General features: G+C 32.3%; 1 protein-coding gene across 1 annotated transcript; it reads left to right on the forward strand.

The window, feature by feature from the left end:
• The first annotated feature begins 6,291 nt into the window (after window positions 1–6,291).
• cd74a (CD74 molecule, major histocompatibility complex, class II invariant chain a) lies at window positions 6,292–11,459 on the forward strand. The gene is made up of 8 exons (XM_058797887.1): window positions 6,292–6,472; window positions 7,696–7,865; window positions 8,044–8,156; window positions 8,250–8,301; window positions 9,350–9,445; window positions 9,533–9,733; window positions 10,849–10,863; window positions 11,124–11,459. The coding sequence occupies exons 1-6, from the start codon at window positions 6,402–6,404 to the stop codon at window positions 9,730–9,732; spliced, it is 702 nt and encodes a 233-aa protein (XP_058653870.1). The 5' UTR covers window positions 6,292–6,401; the 3' UTR covers window position 9,733; window positions 10,849–10,863; window positions 11,124–11,459.
• Window positions 11,460–13,318: the final 1,859 nt, after the last annotated feature.

Genomic DNA, 13,318 nt, shown 5'->3' on the forward strand with positions numbered 1-13,318 from the left:
AACAGCAGCCTTAAATCGATTCAAGAATTTGGGTGAACTTCACAAGGAATGGACTGAGGCTGGGGTCAAGGCATCAAGAGCCACCACACACAGACATGTCGAGGAATTTGGCTACAGTTGTCGTATTCCTCTTGTTAAGCCACTCCTGAACCACAGACAACGTCAGAGGTGTCTGACCTGGGCTAAGGAGAAGAAGAACTGGACTGTTGCCCAGTGGTCCAAAGTCCTCTTTTCAGATGAGAGCAAGTTTTGTATTTCATTTGGAAACTAAGGTCCTAGAGTCTGGAGGAAGGGTGGAGAAGCTCATAGCCCAAGTTGCTTGAAGTCCAGTGTTAAGTTTCCACAGTCTGTGATGATTTGGGGTGCAATGTCATCTGCTGGTGTTGGTCCATTGTGTTTTTTGAAAACCAAAGTCACTGCACCTGTTTACCAAGACATTTTGGAGCACTTCATGCTTCCTTCTGCTGACCAGCTTTTTGAAGATGCTGATTTCATTTTCCAGCAGGATTTGGCACCTGCCCACACTGCCAAAAGCACCAAAAGTTGGTTTAAATGACCGTGGTGTTGGTGTGCTTGACTGGCCAGCAAACTCACCAGACCTGAACCCCATAGAGAATATATGGGGTATTGTCAAGAGGAAGATGAGAAACATGACACCAAAAAAATGCAGATGAACTGAAGGCCACAAATGTTTTTTTTTATTATTATTATTATTATTGGTCTTATGAAGTATTCTAATTTGTGGAGATAGTGAATTGGTGGGTTTTTGTTAAATGTGAGCCAAAATCATCACAATTAAAAGAACCAAAGACTTAAACTACTTCAGTCTGTGTGCATTGAATTTATTTAATACACGAGTTTCACAATTTGAGTTGAATTACTGAAATAAATGAACTTTTCCACGACATTCTAATTTATTGAGTTGCACCTGTAATTGGGTTGATTTAACCTAGCTCATGGGTTGATTCATTTTTATTATAATAGCTTATTTTTTACTTTATACATGAAATAATGTTTACAGATTAACTTAAATCCTCTAAACATTTGTAAATACTCCACAACCACTGGTTTGCACGATAACTTCCTTATTTTCCTTTATTTCTCATTTACAGCATTGTTTAGATATAAATCATTTTTACATAGGCTATACATATTGCCTATTTAAACTCGTTTAGCAAACATTAGAACTAAAAATTAAACATTAAACAGAAGTAATTCACTTGTAGTCGACCACTCTCTGTAATTCTGTTTCCACCGTAACGGCGCTGGTTCTCGTGCCCGAGCTGGAGTGGTGTTCGGCGGGGAACTGCTCACGGCTAAAAGATTTCGTTGCTGTCTGCGTGTGATGTTAGAGAATTGTTAAACAAGAATGTATCGGAAACATACTACCGCCTACCTGACTCTGCCTGAGAGGTAAGGAAAAATACACTTACTTGAGATGATATTTTTTATGTCTCTGAAATATATGACTGTATTCTTGAAAACAATCTTTTACTGTACTATTGAATCAAATATTAGTTAAGCTGGTGTGTGGTGGGTATTCTGGCGCAATATGGCTGCTGTTGCATTATCCAGGTGGATGCTGCACATTGGTGGTGGTTGAGGATGGTTTTTGCGATGGCTCCATCTCTGAAAATGTTCAGGGCCGTTTCATGCTTTTATGAAAAAGTGAACATATCACCTGGACTACTTGGTTTTTCGAACGTAAAGGGAACATTCCATTTTATCATTTTGCAAACATTATGGGAATGTTACTTTAGAATTTTCTCTTAAACAAATGGTAACCCTATATATATATATATATATATATATATATATATATATATAGATTCAATGAACGATGTATAAATACTCATCAGTTTTTCTGATGATAAAAAAATTATAAAGACCAGAAAACTATGAAGGAGCCTTCTAATAACATTACTTGCAAAACATGTATTCATAATTTTTGGAAGAACCTTGCCAGAAAGTTAACTTAATGTTATTAATACGTTTTATTACCATGCTAATAATGCTATATATGTGACCAAAACAAAAGGTTAAAAACCAAATAAATTGCAGCTGATTGACAGTGAGTTCAACTAAATACTGTATGTGACTGAATCAATAAAGATATGCTTATGTAGGCTATAAGCTGGTAGTCACATTTTTTGCTCCAGGTATGTTTATCAATATGATTTATTGAGTCATGTAGACACAAACCTTACAGCTTTGGGATGCTGTTGATTATGTCCAAATAGTGTCTTTATGGTGGGGGTCACAATGAAAACCAGCCATTATAAATCTTATTCAGTGCCTTTTATAGACATTTCTGAATGTATTAAGGAAAACAGTTAAGAAGCGCAACACAGTAGATGAAATAGCAAACATGTAGGTGTTACTGGGCTGACGAGATGAGAGGCGTGCGGATCCATGTGCAGGCTTTTATTAGGCAGAGACGTGGTCATAACAGGCAGGGTCAAACAATGGCAAACAGGTATGGCAGGGACAAGACAAAGAGTAAAACTTAGGGCAAGCGTGGGTCGACGATCAGCGAACAGTATCCAGAGGGGCGAGACAGGAGAGGTAATCCAACAACGTAAGCGATAGTCCAGGCAGGGGAAAACACAATCCGACAAAGGCTAGGCTAGGCAAGGCAAGGCAAGGCAAGGCAAGGCAAGGCAAGGCAAGGCAAGGCAAGGCTAGGAAAACTAATAGGGCTCTGTAGGGCAGCAATAATGCGTGCAATACTCGGCAATGAGGGAGAGAATGTCCAGGGTTGAAATAGTGTGTGTGATTAGTGATGCTGTGTGATCAGGTGTGCAATGAGTGATTGGTGACAGCTGTGATCAGTGTTGGATGATGGGAATTGGAGTCCATGTGATGTGTGGTGTAAAAGTCCATGTGGTGAGCGGGTGACCTCTAGTGGTGAATGAACGGGAGTGCAGACCAGATTCGTGACATTAGGCTAAAAAGCAAGATAAAAAGTTATCGAATTATTTTGGCCAATTATTTTTAATTGATAATTTGTCTAAATTTCAACACTCCTTTAAGGCACCAAAAATGTAAAGAATTTAAATATGTTCTAATTTTAAAGGATTCAAGTTGTAAAAACCATTTTGCGAAGGTTTTTTTTTTTCATACACTCAAGTTTGGTTTGGCAGCTTTGCAAATATTCATATCTGTAAAGTTTATTTTAATTCACTCTAAGATTATGTTCTTGATGCTTATTTGATGCTTCTGTTTGGCACCAAATAAAGTCAAAGAGGTTATGGCGATCGGTTCTTCTGTAATTCACTGGAAACTGATGAGGAAGAACAGAAGAGGAAGCAATGAGGGAAAGTCTGCTGTCAGTATATGAGGATCTGCGGAGGGAAAGTGGAAAGTGATCTGTTTATATCTTCAACATCACTGATGATAAAGTCGATAACAGTGAATGTAAAAGAAATGAGAACATGCGACTGACCAGTTTTATATATTTCTGTTGTTGTTGTTGTATAAGGGAAAGATTATTTGCTTATTTTATGGAGAATATATGTGCTTATTTGTTTGTTTAGCTGCAGTTCTGAATGCAGTTCATCTACTGTATTTACAGCAAGAGTTACAGAACACAACACTTTGTGTTTATGCTTTTATGCTTTTCAGTTGTCTTTAAAATTATGAAATGAATTTCTTGTCAAGTTCTTCAGAAATCAGCCTCTAATTGTCATGTGACAACAGCAAATCTGAGAGGAAAAAAATAAGAATATGTAATATTTGTTTAGATATAAATATGACCTGTATATGATCTCAATTATGGAAAAAAACATAAGTTGTTTGTATAATAACATATAATTAATGTAATAAAATAAAATAAACATAATATAAATGGTAACACTTTACAATAAGGTTCATTAGTTAACATTAGTTAACAACATTAGTAAACATGAACTAAGAATGAACAATACTTCTACAGCATTTATTAATCTTAGTTAATGTTAATTTCAGCATTTACTAATGCATTATTAAAATCATAAGTTGTGTTTGTTAACATTAGTTAATGCACTGTGAACTAACATGAATAATCAATGAACAACTGTATTTTCATTAACTAACATTAACAAAGATTAATAAATAGTGTAATACATGCATTGTTCATTGTTTGTTCATGTTAGTTAATACATTAACTAATGATAACAAATGACACCTTATTGTAAAGTGTTACCATATAAATATCTAAAATATGTAATACAATATAATAACGTCAGTTGGTAATACACAAGTATTAATTTAACTATGTATATATATATATATATATATATATATATACATACACACTGTAAAAAGTGATAAGTTCACTTAACTTAAAAAAATTGAGGAAACCCGTTGCCTTAAAATGATTAAGTAAATAATAATTTAAAAAAAATAAAAGTTAAGTGAACTTGACAATTCACTTAACTTATTTTTTTAAATGATCATTTACTTAACAATTTTAAGGCAACGTTTTTTTACAGTGTATATATTAAATATCGTAAAAATGTAAAAAAATAATAATAAAAAAAGTTCTTTATGCAGTCTAAATAGTGACGAAAAAGAGAAATAAAATGTACCTGACTGACAATAAATTCAACTGAATATGTGACTGAATCAATATATAAAGATACTGGTAACACTTATTAACTAATTGCTTATTAGCATGTCTGTTATTAACATATTGGCTGTTTATTAGTACTTATAAAGCACATATTCTGCATGATATTCCACATCTCTAATCCTACCCAATACCTAAACTTAACAACTATTAATAAACAGCAAATTAACTTAAAATAAAGTGTGCCTGATGCTTAAGTAGGTTATAAGCTAGTTACATTTTTACCCCAGGTAATATTTATCAATATATTTGGTAATATATTTAAGTATTTATTACAAATATAAATATTTTTAAATATTGTAAAAATGTAAAAAGTTCTTTATGCAACCTAAAAAGCTTACATTGTAAAAGATTAAAAAAACGAAACATAAAATGTACTGGGAAATGTACAGGACATTATCTAGTAATTGCAATGCAGTGTAAAATTCAAAATACAGGTGAAACACCTGTAACAATAAATATATGAAATTCTCTTGCAGTACTGCACATTGTGCCCTATTTTTACTGATTTTTTAACAGGTTCAGAGATGTTAAGATCTGTTTTTCCATTTTTCAAACTGCAAGAACACAAACCTGTTGTGATTAGTCTTGTGCGTTAGTTATCGTTTATCTCTTTTTTAGGTACACAATTGATGATATATTGGCATACATGTAAGCCTTCATATCGTCTGATTTCATAGTGATCCTCAAAACTGAGATTCGACTGAATTGTGTCTGAAAAGACATCTCATCTCATCTTCAGTGATTGTTTTTGCAGCAGTAACAGAAAATAATTAGCAAAATTCGTTGTTTTTATAGTAAATGCCATTTTTTTGTAAACATTAACTGGCTTCAATATCATTTCTGATAAATACGTCAGAGATTTAGTTTCCGAAAACCAAGCCATAAATCAGAGATCATGTAGCCTATGATTTCACTTCACGTTTGACATTTGGAAAGGATGGCGTATCACAGTGAGCTTCATTTCTGCTTCGCGGATTCTTCGTTTCTCAGTTCTGCCTTTCAGGAAAAAAACAAAACATTATTTTAAAGGAATACTGACAGCAGACTGCTTTGTTCTCCAATCAGAGAAACTGGATGCATGAATCAGTTGTATCTTGGCAGAACTTACACTAATTCCCTCACATTTCATCATCTTTATGTTTTTATTTCAAAATAAATCCACTTAAAATTTTACAGCAGTGTGAAGACTGTTGGATAAAACAAGTTTGAGTGGTAAAACTTAACTCATAAAACTCATTTATGCACATAACATATCATTAATGTAATGTAGCCTACAGGCTTCAGAAATGCAGGATAGAAAGATATAAGAATTAGAAATGTCGGACTGATCATATATTGTTCATATATTTTACATAGGCTATATTTTATATATATTTTACATATACGAATGCATATTTTCTAAACATACTTCTATAATGATTTAATTGACTATTAAGGAGAGTTATTAGAAAGAATAACCTTATATGGGTGTCAAATCCGTCTCTGAAATACGGATTTATTCTGTATTTGCACATTTGAAAGAGGAATGGAGATGTTTGTTTTCACTGTTATTTCTCATTGTTTACATACAGGTTGAAGTATTCTTCTCTCCATCAACTAATGACGCTCTTCTCATCAGCCAATCACATTTGAGATGTGAAGAGAACCCGAATCAGATTTAGCTTCACATCTGGGACTTTCCACCACAGACGTCCTGAAAAGCGGGTTCCGGAGGCTCATAAAACCTTTGGAGAGTTACAGAGAGTTGCATTTCGTGTTAGAGACATAAACACACACGGACACGACAGTGATGGAGGAACATCAGAACGAGGCGCTGATTCAGCGCGTGCCAAGCCAGGAGACCGTCGCGAACCGCAGAGGGTATTCATTTATTTATTTATTTATTTGTGATGTAAAGTTTATGGGACATAATATTATTATTTTTATTATAACTGTATATATTGTTACATTACAGCAGTGCATGGTGGTAATTATAATATAGCATAAATGTTCAAGAATTCATGCTGTGTGGAGCTTTCTTTTCTTTTCTTTTTTTTTGCATGCAAAACTCTTGATAGCCTGTTCAAAGCCAGTTTTGTGCGAATAACAACATTGTTAATGATCATGAATACTTATGTAACTCATTTCAGGACATAGCTTATTTAGTGTGAAATTCCATGAAAAGCTGCGAAATCAAAAAGAAGGAATCAAACTCTGCCTAGCTACTGGTGACGTCACAGGCGCTGACGATATTGATTGGATGTTTTTATTAAATGGACAGCGCGACCAGACTGTTTTTAATAAAAAGTTTTTAGTAGATAGATACTTAATGATTTTAATATATTCAGTTATTAGTTATTTAGATTTCAATACGTTACAATCAAATAGACTTCACCTATAAGTGAGTTACTGACAAATATCAACATCAAGATTATTTTTTATGGAATTTTTAATACTTGTTAATATTTTCTGTTTTAATTCTAAAGTTTTAGTATTATCCTATACTGTTTTGTTATTTTTATTTAAAAATGTCTATATTGTTATTAATTTCAGTTTCAGTTTTAGTTATTTTACTAGCCTACATGGTTAACAAAATAAAAATAAATGCTATCTTGACAAGCTGCAATAAAATATGCATTTTTATATTGCAATATTTGTTTTTTTTATTATTGTTTTATTTTTAATTTTAGTTAATTATAACTAACCTACTTATAACCATGCATTGGGCACTTTTTGTTGTTTATTCTCAGTTCTCCTAAAAACCCAAACCAGCCAACATAATTTAAAAAATGAAACCATTAAATTTAAAGTTTCATTTATTCATATAGAAGATGCTTTTATCCAGAGCAGCATACAAATAAGGATTATGAAATTTCTCTTTTTAAATCAAATGAACAGAAAATCAACTACAAAAAATTCCCATCTCAAATTTTCATAACAGGCACATCGTGAATCACTGGAAAATTTCATTTTTAGGGGAATTACACTTTCTGTGCTAGATAGATGACCATTTGTTTAAAGATAATCAACACCCACACAAACAAACATGAGAAATGCCCCTGACGAGCAGGTCTCAGATGTTTGTTCTGTGGCATCTCCTGCAGGAACTCCAATGGAAAGGCGCTGAAGGTGGCCGGACTGACGGTTCTGGCCTGTCTTCTGCTGGCGGGACAGGCGCTGACCGCGTACCTCGTCTGGGGTCAGAAGGAACACATCAGTGCTCTGACCACCGGCCAGGAGAAGCTGAAGACAGAGCTCACCAGAAAGATGTCCGGTGAGCAACACAGCCGAATGAATTACATGAACTAAACATCAAACACGGAGTCATTACACACTCAAGTCATTTCATCAAATTATTCATGCATATTAACTATAGATCAACTGGCACTTATATATGGTTTAAGAGCTAAATGAATCATGTTCTTATCGTTTGTCTACGTTTGATCTGACAGCTTCTCCTCCAAAGGCGATGCATCTCCCCATGAACAGCATGCCACTGCTGAAGGATTTCTCTGACGAGTCCTCAGACCAGACCTCCAGCAAGAAGAGCAGCGTTCCTCTCACTGTGAGAGTCAACAGCTAATAATAATCTTCATCCATAGTGTTTTTGTTTTTTATTTTGAATATATAATTCTTTTATTTTTTAAAATTTTTTTAGAAACTGCAACCAATTTTCACAAACCAGAGAGAGGGCAGCGGACAGCAGGATGGTAAAATCACCAACTTATCTATAATATAAAAAATAAATAATATGAAAAAATACATGTAATAATATATTAATAAATATTAATAATCAATAATAAATTAATAAATGGTGTGTGTATGTGTGTATATATATGTATATATATATATAATTCAAGTTTTTCATTACAAATTATATTAGCAGCCAGTGTTGTTAATAAAACTAGAACTATTTTTAAAAATTTGGTAATTGAAATAAACTGTTACTTAGATACTATTTTAGGATTGGTATTTGATAGTATTTATAAACATATTTATTCATATTTTGAATTAGCTTTAATTTATCATTTTTGGTTTTGAGGTTTTTTTAATTTTGTTATTTTTATTATTTTGTATAATTCTATTTACCTTTAATTTATCGTTTTAGTTGTATTTTTTTAATTAGTTGCCAAGGCAACTTTTAAAAATCACTATGGTCATTTAAGTTTTTCATCAAATAGACATTTTTATGTTTTCAATTATATTTCTAATTTAATTCAAGTTTTTCGTTATGAATTATATTAGCAGCCAGTGTTGTTAATAAAACTAAAACTATATATATATATATATATATATATATATATATATATATATATAAATAGGTCATTGAAATGAATCTGAAATACAAAAAAGTAAAACTGAAATTTTGGGTGAAAAACTTGTTTAGCTGAAATGAAATAAGTATAAAAAATAGAAGAAAAAAAAAAGAAAGCTACTGAATTAAATAAAACTAATAAAATGACAAATGTACATAACAAAATCAATTAACTTGAAACTGAAAATATTACTTAAAATGTGTGTCTGTGTATACACTTTAATACATATATTACAGAAATATAAATAATAATAAACTACATATAGTTAATATATAAATATATATATAATATAGAAATAGACTAGATTATTATAGAATAGAAATTAATAGAAATAAAAATGTAAAATATGAGTAACTATAACAAACGATACACTATGAGCTTCTGTATATCATAAACATTCTGAATATGTCACATGGTCTAAATCTCCACGTTCTGTGAAAAGCTTCCAAAATGATGGCGAAGAGGATGCAGCTGCCGATGAGGAGCCTGCCACTGCTGGTGGACGTGGATGAGGAGGTGAAGAGCTCTCCTGAATCAGGCAAGACACACACACACACACACACACACACACACTCTGATCCGTTCAGATCTCTGTATAACACACACGTGTTCGTGTCTCCCGCAGCTGTCGAGGTTCAGAGTAAGTGTCAGCTGGAGTCTCAGAAGCAGGTGAGACCCGGGTTCTTCCAGCCTCAGTGTGATGAGCAGGGCAACTATCTGCCCATGCAGTGCTGGCACAGCACCGGATACTGCTGGTGTGTGGATAAAGACGGCACAGAGATCCCGGACACACGCATGCGCGGCAGACACCCCGAGTGCAACTAAGGTGCGAGCTGACTTCACAATAAATAAATAAAATGTGCTCAAACTGCTATGCCGCAAACTGTTAGTATTATTCATAATCATATTCATTCATATTTTGAATTAGCTTTCATTTTATTGTTTTTGGTTTTCATTTTATTTTTTTATATGTTTATTATTATTTTATAATTCCATTACCTTTAATTTACCATTTTATTTATTTTAATTTTAGTACTTATTTATTTCAGTTGCTTGCCAAAGCAACATTTAAAAACCATTAGGGTCATTTAAGTTTTTCATCTAATAGGCCTAGTTGTTTTGTTTGTTCAGATTTATTTTGATTACCAAAAAGTATTGTTAAAAGTTTTAGTTTTACACAACAGGTTCAGGTCTCTCCTTCAATATAAGTTTATTTTGTGCCTAAAAAAGTGTTTAAAAAACTTAGTGTTTTTTAAATAATATTTATATACTACTAGTATATATTAATATTTTGAATTAGCTTTTTATATTTTCATTTTAGTTAAAGTTTCATTAATTTCACAATGTTCTTTTATTACTTGGTGTTTGTTATATATATATATATATATACTGTATATATTTCTAATTAGATTTATTTATTCTTATTTGATTTATTTTGATTTTAGTGCTTGATTATTTCAGTTAGTTGCCAAGGCAACATTTCTAAAGTTTTTCAATTTAAGTTTTCCATTCAATATTTATATCAAATAAATAATTAATTGACAAGATTAAAATGATTTTTAGCTAACCACAACAACACTGGCTGCTTTTTTTCAAACTTCTGATGTTCGTTAAAGTTTTAGTTTTAAGTTTTTAATCTAATATTTATATTATCTTTATCTTTTTTTCAGCTTCTTTTCAATTACCAAAAATGTTTTTAATAGTTTTACTTTTAGGTACACTTGTAGTCGCTAATATCATTTGTAATAAAGAAATTGAATTAAATGAGAAAAAATGTGCAGCGATAGCACATACAGTATAAATACATACTATGATCAAACAAACTAGAAATGCACCTTTACAAAAAAACATTAATTAAGTAAATAACTTGTATAATAAAGTAGGATTGACATCTTTCTCTGTGTTTGTTTCATGCATTTCTCTGCTGATGGATAATCACAGATGCTGATCTTCTCGGTGAGTGTATCATTTACAATTGATTGTAGATTATTCTGCTAATATGAGCATCTGATACAGACTGAAAAATATTATTAGTAAACACAAATAATTACAAAGAATCAGCAAGTAACAAATTAAACGTATGAAATGAATTAATCATAAACTTTTGAAGTAGAAAGGCTGAAATAGTATATTCTTGTGAAGCGTATTCTGATAATCTTTGTTAAAATCATATTCTGATGTACTCATAACTGAGGTTTGTGTGTGTGTTTCTCCAGAGTGAATCATCTCGTCCAGCAATAAAGAGAATAACTCCAGTCCTATTACCTGTCATTAGTTTCAGCTCCTGACGATCAATCAGTCCATATGGATGATATAGATGGGAATAACCCAATAACCTTCCTACTGAAGATCTCTTCTTCTGATCTGTGTTCAGAATAGAAAAACATACGCAGCATATTAGCGCTGGTCTAACCCTTATTCTAATAATATCTACAGTAATCCCTCTGTGTGATACCATTTCTTTGTTTTAATTTTAACTCACAGCATGTTGTTAGAGGTAACATGAATATCACAGCGATTATGACTGTAAATAAACACATGCTGATTCCAAATATGATTGTGTGTGTTTATTGGCATTGTTTTATTTAAAAATGATTTACACTATCCATAAAAATCAGCAAAAATATTATTTATTAAACAGGAATATTTTCAAGTCTGTCTGAATGATCTCTGTGTCTTTTGATATGAAGATGAAATTAAAATATTAAATTTATTGTGTAGACATGTTAAAGATAAACATGTTGAAGTGCCAATAAAATAAGGCACAAAATACTAGTGGAATTATAAGTGCTATTCATATTGCAATAAATATGATTCAGAACATCGGTATAAAAATAAAATGTTGATCCATGTATTAAGTTGCAATTAATTCTAAAAAGATTGATTTCTGAGCTGAGTCTGATTTTTTAAATGTATTATTTAATTATTTTATAGTTATTTTTTATTTAGATACGATTCAAAATTCATTTTCTGTTTAGCTTTAATTAGCGTTACTTTTTACATATTATTTATTTGTTTTATTTTATAGTTATTTTTATTTATTCAAGACAAATATAAATAAATAAAATAGATGACACAAGGATAAATATAAAAAAATGAAAGCTAAACAAAATAATTTTTGTGTGTGTATTTCCATTTAGCTTAGTTTTATTTACTTACTTCCTTATTTCACTTATAGATACCAATGCAACATTTATAATCATCATTTGATATTGTTTTAGATATGTTTTCCATTTAGTATTTTTATTATTATTTCAGCTTTCAATTTCAAGTTTTTTATTAAAGTTCTTAAGTTTGTTTTTTGTGTCAGATGAAGAATAAATGAAGAGTAATTCTGCACTGAAATGTTATGCAGCTAACAGTATTATTTTAGCATTATTTATATACTAGACTATCAAATTTATACAAGTCTTATTCAGATTGCACTGAACATGACTGAAAACATCAGATGCATCATTAGGAAACAGTTTTGATCAGCATAATAAAGCGGAACAGTTGCACATACAGATGTAAATATTAAGAGTTCTGAGAAATATAGCTCATGTCCCATCTGACTCATGCACTTCTTTTTTCAGATAATTTTCACTGTTTATTAATTAATAATGTCTTTAATTCCCTACTAAACAGTTCTGCATTCAGACATGTACAGTAGGGCAAAAAAGTATTTAGTCAGCCACCAATTGTGCAAGTTCTCCCACTTAAAAAGATGAGAGAGGCCTGTAATTTTCATCATAGGTATACCTCAACTATGAGAGACAAAATGAGAAAAAAAATCCAGAAAATCACATTGTAGGATTTTTAAAGAATGAATTGGTAAATTCCTCTGTAAAATAAGTATTTGGTCACCTACAAACAAGCAAGATTTCTGGCTCTCACAGACCTGTAACTTCTTCTTTAAGAGGCTCCTCTGTCCTCCACTCGTTACCTGTATTAATGGCATCTGTTTGAACTCGTTATCAGTATAAAAGACACCTGTCCACAACCTCAAACAGTCCAACTCCAAACTCCACCATGGCCAAGACCAAAGAGCTGTCAAAGGACACCAGAAACAAAATTGTAGACCTGCACCAGGCTGGGAAGACTGAATCTGCAATAGGTAAGCAGCTTGGTGTGAAGAAATCAACTGTGGGAGCAATTATTTGAAAATGGAAGACATACAAGACCACTGATAATCTCCCTCGATCTGGGGCTCAACGCAAGATCTCACCCGTGGGGTCAAAATGATCACAAGAACTGTGAGCAAAAATCCCAGAACCACACGGGGACCTAGTGAATGACCTGCAGAGAGCTGGGACCAAAGTAACAAAGGCCTCAAATCCTGCAGTGCCAGGCGTGTCCCCTGCTTAAGCCAGTACATGTCCGGCCCATCTGAAGTTTGCTAGAGAGCGTTTGGATGATCCAGAAGAGGATT

Source organism: Onychostoma macrolepis, chromosome 14, assembly GCF_012432095.1.
Source record: "Onychostoma macrolepis isolate SWU-2019 chromosome 14, ASM1243209v1, whole genome shotgun sequence".
Taxonomy (NCBI): Eukaryota; Metazoa; Chordata; class Actinopteri; order Cypriniformes; family Cyprinidae; genus Onychostoma; species Onychostoma macrolepis.